The sequence below is a fragment of the Podarcis pityusensis genome (assembly GCF_964106645.2).
Source record: "Podarcis pityusensis genome assembly, chromosome: 15".
Taxonomy (NCBI): Eukaryota; Metazoa; Chordata; class Lepidosauria; order Squamata; family Lacertidae; genus Podarcis; species Podarcis pityusensis.
Window position 1 is genome coordinate 25,548,535 of NC_138040.1, and position 13,307 is coordinate 25,561,841.

Here is a 13,307-nt window from a genome sequence, read left to right on the forward strand (position 1 = left end):
TGAGCACCTGCGTGCTAACATGTTAAGAGTATTTTCAAGTTCCCTCCAAAATACTTTGTTTTGCGAGTATAATACTGTAGTTCTCTTAGCAAAAATAAAGAAAAAATTGGGTCATAACCTATATACTGCCTTTTTGACCTGGTTTGGCAAAGCTGACTTTAAAAATTCTTCTTGTAATTGGTTCTAGGTGGCAATAAAAATCATTGACAAATCCCAGCTAGATTCGGTGAACCTGGAGAAAATTTATCGTGAAGTGCAGATAATGAAAATGTTGGACCACCCACACATTATCAAGCTTTATCAGGTACGTAGCTGTATTCTCTGCCAAAGCTTCATGTTAAGGGTTTGAGTTTGTGAGAATTAAGCCCTGTGTCCCATGAAGTCCTGTATTGTAAGTTTTATCTGGTTGCTGTTGGTTGGAGTTTTTATGTGGCAGTTTTATAAATCTGGCAGGTTTATAAATCTGGAAATAATTAAAAATCGGTATATATGAGAGGAGGTTTTTACTTGGTTGTTTGTGAACAATTACATCAGAATGGTTTTGAATAAGTCATTAATTCACAGGGACTGAACTCCCATTAACTTGAACAGCCACAGACAAGGAAAGCTAGACATCTGACAGATTCCCCAGTCAGTCCAAGACCCTTGTTGACAGGAACAGGCACCCAGTAGGTTTTAGGTTAGAGTGCAGGGAATCTGCTCAGTGTGGAAGTTTAGTCTCTTGATGATACTGCCTCTCTCATAGCCACCATAAGGCTAGGTCCAGGTGGGTCAGAATTATTTCATCTTTTATAGCATCCTGTTTGTTATGAAATATGCAATTTGACCTGAATGCTTCTGTGACAATGGCCAGGTTTGCCCATCGCAATCAGGAGCTCCAAGTGAATCTGATGTCTAGTTAAAGTGAAACAGTGTGAATGCAAGCTGTACTTGCAAAGGAACAATTAAGAATGTACCCTACAGTTACTGATTGTTCCTTTCCGAGCTCAGCTTGCAGTCAGTGCTGTTTAACTTTGGTGCCAAAGGGAAGCCACCCTGTTTTTGCCTGGGGGTCAGAGTCACCTGATGATGTCAAAAGGGTGACCTCACCCATTCATCAGACGTGGCCCATGGAGGGTTGGCCGCAATGTGATCTGGTTCTCTGGCAGAAAATAGTTGCCTATGCCTATGTCAAACCATAGTTATATTTACTGAGAATAAGCAGCATGCTTCTGCACCCTGCTTAAAAGTGCCCTCTTTACACTATTCCTATTCCTGGCCATGCCACACGGGGAGCAACAGACCACAAGCTATGGCTTGTTGTGTCACCTAACCCAGGTTTGTGGTTTGTTTCTCTCCAAACTAACTGCAGGCCGTAAGCAAAGGTTTATCCAGGAGTAGGGGAGGAGTGAAGCAGGAATTTTGAGCTGCGTATACAAACCCACCGCTTGCTTGCATCTGCTATTATTTAATGTGATGTGTGATCACAGCCAATGAGAATTCAATACAGTAGTACAATCTACAAAATAAATTTCCTAGAGTGGAAAAGAGAACTGTCTAAAACTGAGCTAAAGCTTTGGATATGGATTTTGCTAATGTGTGTTTTAACTGGATAACTTTTTTTAGAAATCTGCTTGGTTTAACCTGATTTTCTTTTCCCCATTCTGGTACTTGATTTGCTCTAAACCTTGATTGTGTGAAGATGGGAAATCATTCTTTCAGGCATGACTCCATCGCTTTGTTTTAATGTGTTAGCCTGATGCTGCTAGAGTGTTTGGGTTGCTAATGCTTAAATCTGAACCCAAGGGCCCATTTATGCTACAGATGTGACTAGTATAGATTTGTTTTTTAATGTCATTGCTTCCCCCAAAGTTTCCAGGAAGTGTTGTTTGTCAAGGTTCTGAGAACTATTTTGTAGGCTTCCCTAGTTCTCAGCTTCCTTATGGGGAGCCATTAAATTTGCTTAAAATGTTTACATGCCCTAAACTATTTGTTCTTCTTTGCACACACACACACCCAATCCAGTGTCACAGGCAAGATTTTCATCGTAAGCACAAGTTAAGCATAAATTAAGTCTCCATCAAAGCTTTTCAAAGGCCACATGCCCTCCATTAAACCTCACATGTCTGATGGCAGGGCACATGCAGGAATCGGTCCAAATTATTATGTGATCAAGCATTCATCTCTATATCAAAGTTAAAGCAGTGTTGTTTGTTTGTTTGTTTGGTGAACTTAGCTTTTATTTTGAGTAGGTAGCTGTTTGAAATGCGAAACAAAATATTAAACTGAACCTGAGAATGGGCATTCAGGTTTTGCCGTTCTATTTTGCATTTGGTGCCTTACATGAGCTGAAACATCATAATAGAGCAGGGGTAGCCAATGAAGTGCCAGATGTTGTTGGTCTTAAACTCCCATCACCACTAGCCATTAGCCATGCTGGCTGGGACTTATGGAGTCCAATGATATTTGGAGGGCATCTTGCTGGCTGACCCTTCCATACAGTAAACGCATATAGATGCTGAATATGTGGATAAAGGATACAGTTCAAGAATGCTTCCCGAACTATGCCTAATGAATTGAACAGAACTTATTCCAGAACACATCTGCGTGGAATAAAATGCCAGTAGATTGTATCCAATGTAAATTTAAACAAGAGTTTTAGTTCTGAGCCATCTTGTATGCTCTTGTGTCCCAGTGACATTAATGGATTGTTCCCATTAAGTGTTGATGCCTTAAGCAAAATAGGAACCTTCCTGCTGTTTAAGAGGGAATATTTGATTTAATGAGGTCTGTCTTGTTAGTTTTAATTTTACCATCAGAAATAGTCTAGTCGTTCAGCTTTATTAAATCAAGTCTTAATCTTGACAGCAACCTATAAATCAAGGGATACAATTTTAATAGTATGAAACAAACGTGTTATTTTGGGCTGGTTTTTTTAAAAAATTAACCTGGAGTGCAGAAAGGAGAGTTGTTCTAGTAGTCAAAAGAATATAATAACTGTTTTGTGGTCTGCAATCTTGATGTAAAAGTGGCTAGTTACCACCACTCATACTTCCCCACCCCTAAACAATCACCACTTTTCAAGAATTCGCAGTTTTTATTAATAAGCAACCTCTTTTTAAAACTCCCATGCATGTTGGGATTGCAGGTAGATGCTCACAGGTCAGCTAGGAGCCAAATGTGCATGCAAACAAGAAATGTATGGTGACTAATCTCACATTGAGCAATAATGAGAGGGTATCACACTCATTCCTATTATATGCTTATATAATGATTTCATATTTAAAAGAGGGAAAGGAGAGTAGGCTAGGTTAATGGCAAGGTTAATGTGACCTTTTCCATTTGCTTTGGACACCATAGCAGATAGATCCTACCGCTTTGGATTCCATTTTTGTTTCTATCTGCCTGTGAATCATTCCCCTCCAAGGTAGCCCCCATTAGCCTTTCTGCAGGAAAGGAAGGCAGAAAACATACTGACCTGCCCCTCTGTTGGACGGAGGCATCTGGTGCATCTCCTAGCACTGCAAGAGAGACCAGTAGGAGCTAAGTTAGTGGGGAAGCTTAGCAGCTTGGGCAGCACACCTCGCTTTTCTCCTGAGAAAGGCCACTGGGGAGCTTTCAGGTATAACCTTGCCTCTAAGCAACCAAGAAACCTTCCTGCAAGAAGGGTGGAGAGCTTGCTGCCTTGACTTCTTTGAAGTATCTCTCCTCCAGCAACCAAACCCTCCCAGTCTTGGAACTGAGGAGAGGGCAGAGATAGCTGCTTAAGCATTGGGATGATCCCTACCCACCTCTACAGCTTCAGATCTGGGGGCGTGACTGATTGCTTGTCACCCTTACCAGAGGGTGGCTGCACAGTTACCTTGGCAATAGAAGAGGTTGCCACCTGAATTCTGATACCAAAAGTGTTCACTTTGGGCAGGACATGAAACTTGATTATGGAATCCAGGTTAAATTCTGGTCATGTTTTGTTGATGGTGGTACAAAATAATGTTATGACTTCTGGAAATTCACTAATACAATTTATTACAATTATTAAAAGCATTTCTATCTTGACTTTTATTGGTAAGCCCATTGGATATTTTAACATTAAATGAACTTAACATTCATTTAGTGCCAGCAGTGCACTCTCTGTCATGATGGTTTGCAATCTGTATTAGATTGAGCAGAGGCAGAGGCCAGATTTGGGAAAAGTATTTGAAATTCTCAGGAGATGATACAATTCCTCAGCATTAGCCCTGCACAGAGCTGAAAAATAGTTTGCGTTCCTAGGTGCCAACATCACATTTTTTTGTATTCAGTTAGGGTCCCTGGTAAAAGAAGCTTCATAAAAGAGTAGAGAGGATGTATTAACTGAAAATACAAAAAGCTAAAATCTATTGTAGCATCAGAGCTAGTAGACCAGCTTTTTGCTTAGGTTTATGTGGATTCCTAAGAATATGTATTGTAAAATAACCAATTTTAAAAGGAATCTTAGTTTCAAGACTGAAAAATCCTGATCAGCAGTTTAGAGTTTAAGGAGAGTTAATTCTGCAATCTCATTCTATGAGCTGTTAAAAAAGTTACCAGCCAGATAACCTATTCGGTGAGAACTTTGAGGCTCACTTTGTGTTTTGTCTTGTTGCTCACAACAACCAGTGACAAAGCAAGGCTTAAAAGAAAGTGTCCAGGAAAAAGATGACAATGTAATGAGAGGATAATAAGGGGCAAACATAACTTGGATATGTATGTAAAGATATTTGAGTTCCTTTTTTTAATTAACAAAAATAATAATAATAAAATAAAAATAAATAAATAAACTTAAGTAGGAAAAAATGCACAAGGAAGACTTAGCATGCCGTGTGTGAATGAATGAATGAAGAGTAGAATGCACCATTTGAACTTCCAATCATTTTTTTGTTTTTGCTTTCTTATGTTAATGTCCTTTGTCATGGAACCCAAGATGGTGTATGTGTGGTTCCCAGGTGGCCACCCATCCAGGTGCTGATTTGACCCAGACCTGCCTTGCAGACCTGCTTAGCTTCAACAGGGCAGCGATCTCATGTGCATTCACATCATACTCATATAGCAAGGGTAGCCAATGAGATGTCCTCCAGATGCTGTTGAATGACAACTCCCATTATCCCTCACCATTGGCCATACTGGATGAGGCTGATGGGAATTGTCCATTAGCATCTGGTGAAGCACCACATTGACTGTCGTATAATACCAAGTAGGAGAACATGGCTGTCAGACAGGAGCATTCCCATTACCAGGGGATGGGTGTACACTACTGTACATTGTTAATAAGGTCCCATTTATTAGATACAGCTTTTGATTTACATTCATGTTGCTGTTTTATAAGAGTACTTACTCAACTTGACCTTCCCGGAGAGAAGGCCTGAATAACAATGATTCTGATATTGTATAAGTGGATTCCCATGATTCATCAAACTCTTGAGACCCTGTCTCCAAGATTAAGAACACATTGCATTGTGGTTGTTTTTTCTCTTTTTCCCTCCCACAGTATCTGTTAGTTACCTTAGAGCATCATGAACACCCATGCTAAGACCCCAGATGCTATCTAGTCTCCTGGTAATTTAGGAGTTGAGCAAAGCAATTGCTTGGGTGTATTGGCTGAAGTCCTACTGCCTTTAGACTTAAGTCTTAAAATTGGTCCTGGGAAATCTCAACATCCTTTTAACGAACTTCATGGCCAAGAAACAAAGACACTGTCTAGGCACTAATTTAAGGAGCTGCTTAATCATACTTTTAAATTAGAATATTTGTAGCATGAGAATATTAGGCTTTTAAAGGCCACCTGTGATGTGTTTTGTGAGGCAGGGGTGTTATTGAGAAATTTCTAGGATTTTGTTTTTAAAATTCTTTTCGCCTATTAAACTAATGTGTGATTTTTCCATCACTAGGTAATGGAGACCAAAAGCATGTTGTACCTTGTGACAGAATATGCCAAAAATGGAGAAATTTTTGGTAAGTCTTTTCACTTAAAAATAGCTTGATAGTTTATTTCAGCAGCTAAATACTGTGAGTTGTGGGAGGATTGTTTTCATTCTAAAAATAGAAGCTTTAGATCAACTTTTTACTGCACTCACTTCTCTTTTAAAGGAGGTTTTCATATAAAACTAATTCATGAGCATTACGTCATCTCTTGCTCAGTAGGTTAGCAAATAAAATGTGTTGTAGGCCAGTTTGTCATTTCACAATAGTGTTGACTCTTGGCAGTTGAAAGTTGTTAAAATATTAGTATATTTCCAATCCGAAAACTGGTTTTCTTGTCTTTTCACTTATCTATTATTGTTCTTATATGGAGTTCTTATCATTTAGCCTTGCCACTGAACAAAAAGAAGTTCACCATTTGTACAAACTGACCTGTGCTTTTGATAAATTTGTAAGACACTGTGTAGTGGCAGGATTGTCTGGTCGCAATCCAGAAACTAGCCATGCAGCTTGTCAGGGAAATGCTGTGGAGCCTTTAGAGACAGGGCTATTCTCAAGATGGCAACTTAACATCCATAAGTGAAAGTGGTAGCTTTGAAAATAAATTGTCCTGAATACGTATTGCATATAAATATTTAAATCAAACACTTTTCAACAACAAAAAATTCAGAGCAGTTTACATAATAAAATAGGGCAACAATTTCATTTGTCCTGTTCCTTCAGCAGCTCCTGACTTTCAGAACCTGTGGAGGAACCTGCTGGAGATGAGGAAGGGTTTCCATAGGGAAGAAAATAGCCCCATACCTTAGAAGGTTGTTGCTAAGCAGCAGGCCTGTAGGTGTCCAAAGAGGGCAGGGGCTTCTGGTTTCCTGCACAGATGTTATCATTGGCCCCTGGCTCCCAGAACTCTTGGTAGAATAAGTTTCTGGAAGTGCTGGGAGAACAGTGGTGTAAAAAGAAGTCCTCTTCTTTCCCCTACCTGCTTCCAGCAGTACCCCAAGGCTTTTTTTGAATAATGATACATAATTTTGGTCCAGGAGCAGAGTTCAGGAACCTGGTATATTGGGATAAAGAACCTGTTGACATCTCTGGGGAATCAATAGCTTTTTGTTACCTTTCCTTTGGATACTTCATTGATTTTATTCTGCATTTTAGTCAGGGAGGCAATTGTACATTCCCAGTACTTAATTACTGTTGGGTCCCAGTATCATTATACACAGTGATTCTGCGGAGTCTGCCCCTTTTGCAGTTTATACTTTGACAATATTTTCTCTGATGTACAATGACACCACCCCCAGTGTGCCCTTCCCTGTTCTTTCTGTAGAGTTTGTATCCAGAGATAACTGTGTCCCACTAGTTCTTTCTTATGTCACCAAATTTCCATTAATTCCCCCTATATCTGTGCTCTTTCTTAATAACAAGTACTTCAGCTGGCCAATCTTGGCTTTGGCATTGTGTTTACCCTATGGTCCTTTAGGATCTTTGAATTGCTATCATGTACCCTTGCACTTGAAATGCCTAGCTCTTCTCTCTCCTTTGAGCAATCATGAACATTTTCACCTTCATCCTTGGAGGATAATTTGTTCTGAACTGGATGCTGCTCATCTGCTGTTGGCTTTCCAGTTTAAAAGATGCTCTGCCACCTTTTCAATTCAAAGCACCAACAGTCTCGTTCCATCCTGGTTCAAGTGGAGTCCATCCATTTTGTACAAGCCAGCACCTAACAAATCAATAACCTTTTCCTAACACCACCATCCCACCCATTAATTGAGATTCCACCGCTGTGTATCTTGCTCTCTGCATGGAACAGTTAGCTCTTCTGAGAAAGCTGCCTTGAAGCTCCTGGGTTTCATCCTCCTATCTAGTAACCTAGATTTGTTTTTCTAAACACCAGGACAGCATGATTACAGTTCCCCACATCACTGGTGCCAACAGGCACCATAAGCACTTACTCCTCCCCAGCACCGTCTAACAGACCATCAAAACAACTCATAACATATGCAGCCTTCACACCAGCCAGGCAAGTCACTATGCATCGACCCCCATTGCTTATCTAATTATGTTCCTAATGTTCAAATCACCCACTAATAAGTAGGTTATCATTGGTGTGAGAGGATAGCTGTTTAGACTATCCCCCAATCCCCGGGATTATTTCCTTAGAGTGAAATCTTCCTCCCAGAGACCATTATTCGCGGTAACAGCAGAGAAGCTTTCGCCTTGCGAATTGGGTGCAGGTATGACAACCCTGAAGGCCTTGGCTACTAACCTCTGGCTTTCTCAGCTTCTTCAGGTCAACCACCTTGGCTTCAGGGGAACAAAATCATTACCTGTGGGCCAGGAGCTTATTGCCCTGAACACCTACCCACAACTTCATCCAGCAGGCAGATAGTCATATAGTCCCCACACTTGATCTTTCATAATATAGCAAGCTTAGTTATTGATGCCTATCCATGTCTTAGTGACAGGATCTCCTCCTAGGGAGCAGTGGGCCAGAAATAGTTCCACCAAAGAATCAGAGCTCATGTTCTAGTAAGTAAGTTGTGGTCATTGATGACTTACATCATGGTAGAAAACATGGTCTATGTGAATTTTCAGGATTGGTGCTGAATAAGATTGTTCAACCTCTGTAACAAGATGGCTGTCTCTTTGCTCCATGGTTTATTTTCTGTTGCTGTTTGCAAGTTTTTGTGGGGTTCTTTAAAACCTGATAAAACGAAAACCTGTGAGATAGATGTTCTGTTGTGAGCACACATTTGAGTCAGGGTATCTGTTATCACCAACTGAAACTCAGAAAACTCTGGTCATTATTCAGTACTGATTTAAACTTAAAAACAAGCTCTCTGGAAACCAAATGTTCTGGCAGTGGTGGTCTTAGAAGAGACTAGGTGAATTTGAAACCATGCTTATTTATTTTATAAGGTGCTTATTTAATTTCTAAAATGCTGATTGTCTCTATGTGAATCCTGCCTATCTGACCTAGAAACACTTTCCCATCATTGCCTTATTCCAGATGTATGAGGGCAGATTGTTGTTAGTGGTAAGAGAAAAGCACTGCATAGGTTCAGGAATACTGTATTATTTTGCTGGATTTTTATTGCAGCAGTATAGGCTTAAATGGAGCACTAGTTGTACAAGAAAGTTATGGAAGCTCTTAGGGAAAAGATGTTGAAATTTCTTTTGAGCTGGCTTTAATCTACTTAATCCACCTTGGTGTGTGGTGGCGGGATAGGATAACCCTTTGGGTGCCTTCCAGACTTCCATTTGGTTTGGGCAAAAATATGGCAGATGATGGATGATACAGCTAAATGAAACTTCCTCATATGCCATGTATCTCAGGCATGCGTTACAGTACAATGCTTCCAAGCCCATGGTTTGAATAATGAATAATTGTGCGTTAAAAATTGCTGCAGATGGAGTGTTCTGGGTAGCTTCAATTTCAGAGCAGCATTTTTGGTTTACTAGAGCCAGTGTGGTGTATAGCTGCTGGAATGTTGGATGAAGATCTGGAAGACACAAATTCAAGTCCTCACACAGACATGAAGGTCACTGGGTAATCTTGGGCCAGTTTGCCATCTCTCAGCCTAGCCTATCTCCCAGGATCGTTGGGATAAAATGGTGGTTGTTGGAAAACCCATGTATGCCACCTTGAGTTCTTTGCAAGTACAGATAAAATACAAGAAATACAAGAAGCAGAGATAAAATACAATAAGGAAATAAATGAGAGCTCTTCTGGGAAAGCACAATGATATGTGGCAATTTTATTTATAGTCTATTGTCATAATGTTTTCCGTGTTAGATGTAACCATTTACAGTGGTACCTCAGGTTACAAACACCTTGGGTTACAAACACTTTGGGTTACAGACTCCACTAACCCAGAAGTAGTATCTCGGGTTAAGAACTTTACCTCAGGATGAGAACAGAAATCGCGCGGCGGCAGTGGGAGGCCCCATTAGCTAAAGTGGTACCTCAGGTTAAGAACAGTTTCAGGTTCAGAATGGATCTCTGGAACGAATTAAGCTCATAACCAGAGGTACCACTGTAAATTGTTCACACCAGTTTCTGCGTAGCCTAAATTGGGAGAATTTCAGTTATACCTTTCATACCTCCACAGCAGGATGGGGTAAACTCCAGGAGTCCCTTGCTGGTTTTGAGGATGTTGTGTGGTATTGTACTCCTTAAATATCCTCCAATATGGCAGTGTGGCCCTCTAGATCCTATCCCTGACCATTGGCAGTGCTGGCTGGGGCAGATGGGGGTTGGAATCCATCAATGTATAGAGGGCCAAAGATTCCGCACTCCTCCTTTAAAGGTCAAATCTTACTGTGCATACTTGTGTTAAGTATATATCGCATGCTTCTCTGGCATAGTATGGGAGGCAGAATTCCTTGGTTCTGGCTCACTACGAGGAAGGTAGCCTGGTGTGTAGTACTCCTTGCTTTCTGTGCCCTGAAGTATGAAATGTGAGCAAGTCCCTGCTGTCCTTTCTTTGCAGTCTGTATCGTCAGTGCTTAGCAGAAAATCCCATGGGAGGAAATTCCAGTTTGCGAGGACAAAGCCCGTGTTCTTTTACTTTTGATCAGTTTCTCTTTCTGCAGTGGTGGTAGTTAGATTATATCTGTGTAGTGTAAATGAGATTTCCTGTAATTCGAGGGTGCGGAACCTTTTTCACTCAAAGGCTGCATTCCCTTGTAGCCAGCCTTCTAGGGGGAGCGTGCCGATGGGGGTGGACCCCAAAGTGGTGTTGCCAAAGTGGGCAGGGCTAACGCATACATCCACAAAGCCTGTGCCCCTCATTCATTTTTTCCCTCACCCACACTTCCATTCACTAGGTATACAACTTCCCACCACCACAAATATGGTTGGAAGCCCCCCCCCAAGTCTAATTGCAGTGTGGGTGCATTTTCAGTGTAGAAGTCATAGGCCAACCTTTCCCTCCCCGACTGCAGCCCATCAAATGTATTTCACACCAAATACAGGTTTCAAGAAACCCTCCTGTTGGGTTCAGTTGGTGGTGGGGCAGTGAGGGGATGTTCTGGACCAAGTCTGGAGTCTCTGTGCGCCAGTGGTTCCTCATCTCTTCTGTAACACGGTAGCAATTATATTTAATGAGGTTAAGTACCAATAATATGGGGACGCGGGTGGCACTGTGGTCTAAACCACAGTGCTTAGGGCTTGCCAATTGGAAGGTCTGCAGTTCGAATCCCCGCAATGGGGTGAGCTCCCGTTGTTTGGTCCCAGCTCCTGCCCACCTAGCAGTTCAAAAGCAAGTAGATAAATAGGTACTGCTCCAGCGGGAAGGTAAACGATATTTTCGTGCACTGCTCTGGTTCGCCAAAAGCGGCTTAGTCATGCTGGCCACATGACCCGGAAGCTTTCTGCAGACAAACGCCGGCTCCCTCAGCCTATAGAGCGAGATGAGTGCACAACCCCAGAGTCGTCCGTGGCTGGACTTAACGATCAGGGGTACCTTTACCTTTACATTTACCAATAATACTGTATTTCTATAATTGCTGAACATCGTGTGAATGTTCTTAGCCAGCTGCATGTATACAAGTAGAAAGGAGCAAGGCAATCAGTGTGAAGGGAGATAATGCCTTTGTGTTTTCATTTTGCCCCCCCCCCCCCCCAATGTTTCAATCATGGAGGTGTTGGAATGGTATCTTATGAAGTACACTGAAATAAACTCTCTTGAATAAGGTAACAAACTTGAACCTTTTTGATTTAAAAAATTGCATATAGATTCTAAACTAACAACCATGCAACCAATTCCTCATAAAATACGACTTTAGACTTAAACATAAGACTTTTTGTACAACAACAGCACCCCAGTCAAAAATGTCACTTGCAGGTCCTTTGGCACATCTGAAGTTGTTCTTTGGATCATGATACTTATCTCTCAATTTTATTATAACTCGCCTTTAAAAATCTATGAAAAAGCTCACTTTCAATACCGTATCCAAGGAATGGCTTAATAAGCTGTATATGCTGGCAGTTGTATCATATCAAATTAAATACACCCCCCCCCCACACACACACACAAATTCTCTTTACACACAGGTGTAATTTTTTTAATTAAAAAACTGTTGGTACGGTTTATTTTTTTCATTAGGCAAAGAACTGGATGCAGTGGAGGTAACTAACAAAAAGCTGTTCATCTTTTTAAGAATAAGTTATTCTTTATGTATCTCCTGCAGATCAAGAATGTAGTTACATCATCCAGGAACTGGATAGAATCAGAATTCATTCCAGAAATCGTGACTCAAAATTGGCTTCATGTCTAGAACTATTTGCTTGCTGATCTACGTTAGACGTTTTAGAAAGGGCAAAGTGACACTGCAGCAGTAAGGAGATAAAATCATTGTTAACTTACTGTCACTATTATAATTTGTAGGCACTTGGTGGTGATTCAAGTTGTCAAGGGTGAGGAAGGGCCTAGCTTGGTAGAAAGCCCGTTGGTTGCCAAGAAGAGGAGCTAGAATAAAGTTCACTGGCTTGTGGTAATGAGACCTCCAATGATTGGAGAACAGAGGAGGTGGTGGCTGGCTGATGATGCCATCTTGTTTGTTTAGTGGCTTGGCTTTTAAGTGAGGCTGAACTTGCAGCAGTTTGGCTTTTTTTAAGTCTGTTTTAGTCTGTCTGTATTTTCTCTAAAACTTTATCGTTGAGCTGTGCTTGTCAGTGCCCTGGGTGTTGGTCAGTCAAGTGTCTACTAAAAGTTTGTGTAAGAGCCAAAAAGGAAAACTGGTGTTGATAACAAGACAGCGAATAAAAATGAAATTGCCTTTTGCAGGCAAAAGACTTCCTTGTTTTCTGCCATGTATTTAATTGGGCGATTTAAAAGAAAATAAATTTGCCATATATAACCATTGAAATGCAGCCCTACTTCATGTCATGTATTAAGTACAGTACTCAAAACTACTGCTTAGCTTTCTGGCTTTTGCCATTGCAACTGGACACTTAGACATCTGTATAGTCAATAATCTTTGTACATTTGCAAAGGGTCTTTTAAACAGCATCTTCTGTTTCTTAAGTTGACCTCAATGTCTCTCCAGCTCTTCTACCTGCAACTTTAAAAAATCATTTAAATCTCTTCCTTTGCTGCCAATCTTCAGTCATCTGATAATTATAAGGAGTCTGTTCTGCAGTAATGTATCATCAGATCTATCCATCAGTGTTTGGCTATTTCACTTGGGAGAAGAAACCTACAAATTGCCATATTCTAAATACACCTTCTGCTAAACATAAGAAGATATGAATCAGACGAAAGGCATTCTTTTCTCACAGTTGCGAAACAGATGCCAATGGGAAACCTACAAGTAGGACATGAGCATTGTAGCATTCTCCTGCATATGATCCTCAGCAACTGGTATTGAAAGCAGTTTTAGAAACT

General features: G+C 40.8%; 1 protein-coding gene across 1 annotated transcript in view; it reads left to right on the top strand.

Moving 5' to 3' along the window:
- Positions 1–13,307, top strand: part of SIK2 (salt inducible kinase 2) — a 79,337-nt gene that overhangs the window by 10,468 nt on the left and 55,562 nt on the right. Inside the window, exons 2-3 of the mRNA XM_080983428.1 lie at positions 188–304; positions 5,886–5,949. Of these exons, the coding sequence (XP_080839554.1) occupies positions 188–304; positions 5,886–5,949 (181 nt within the window). The remainder of the gene's footprint in view (positions 1–187; positions 305–5,885; positions 5,950–13,307) is intronic.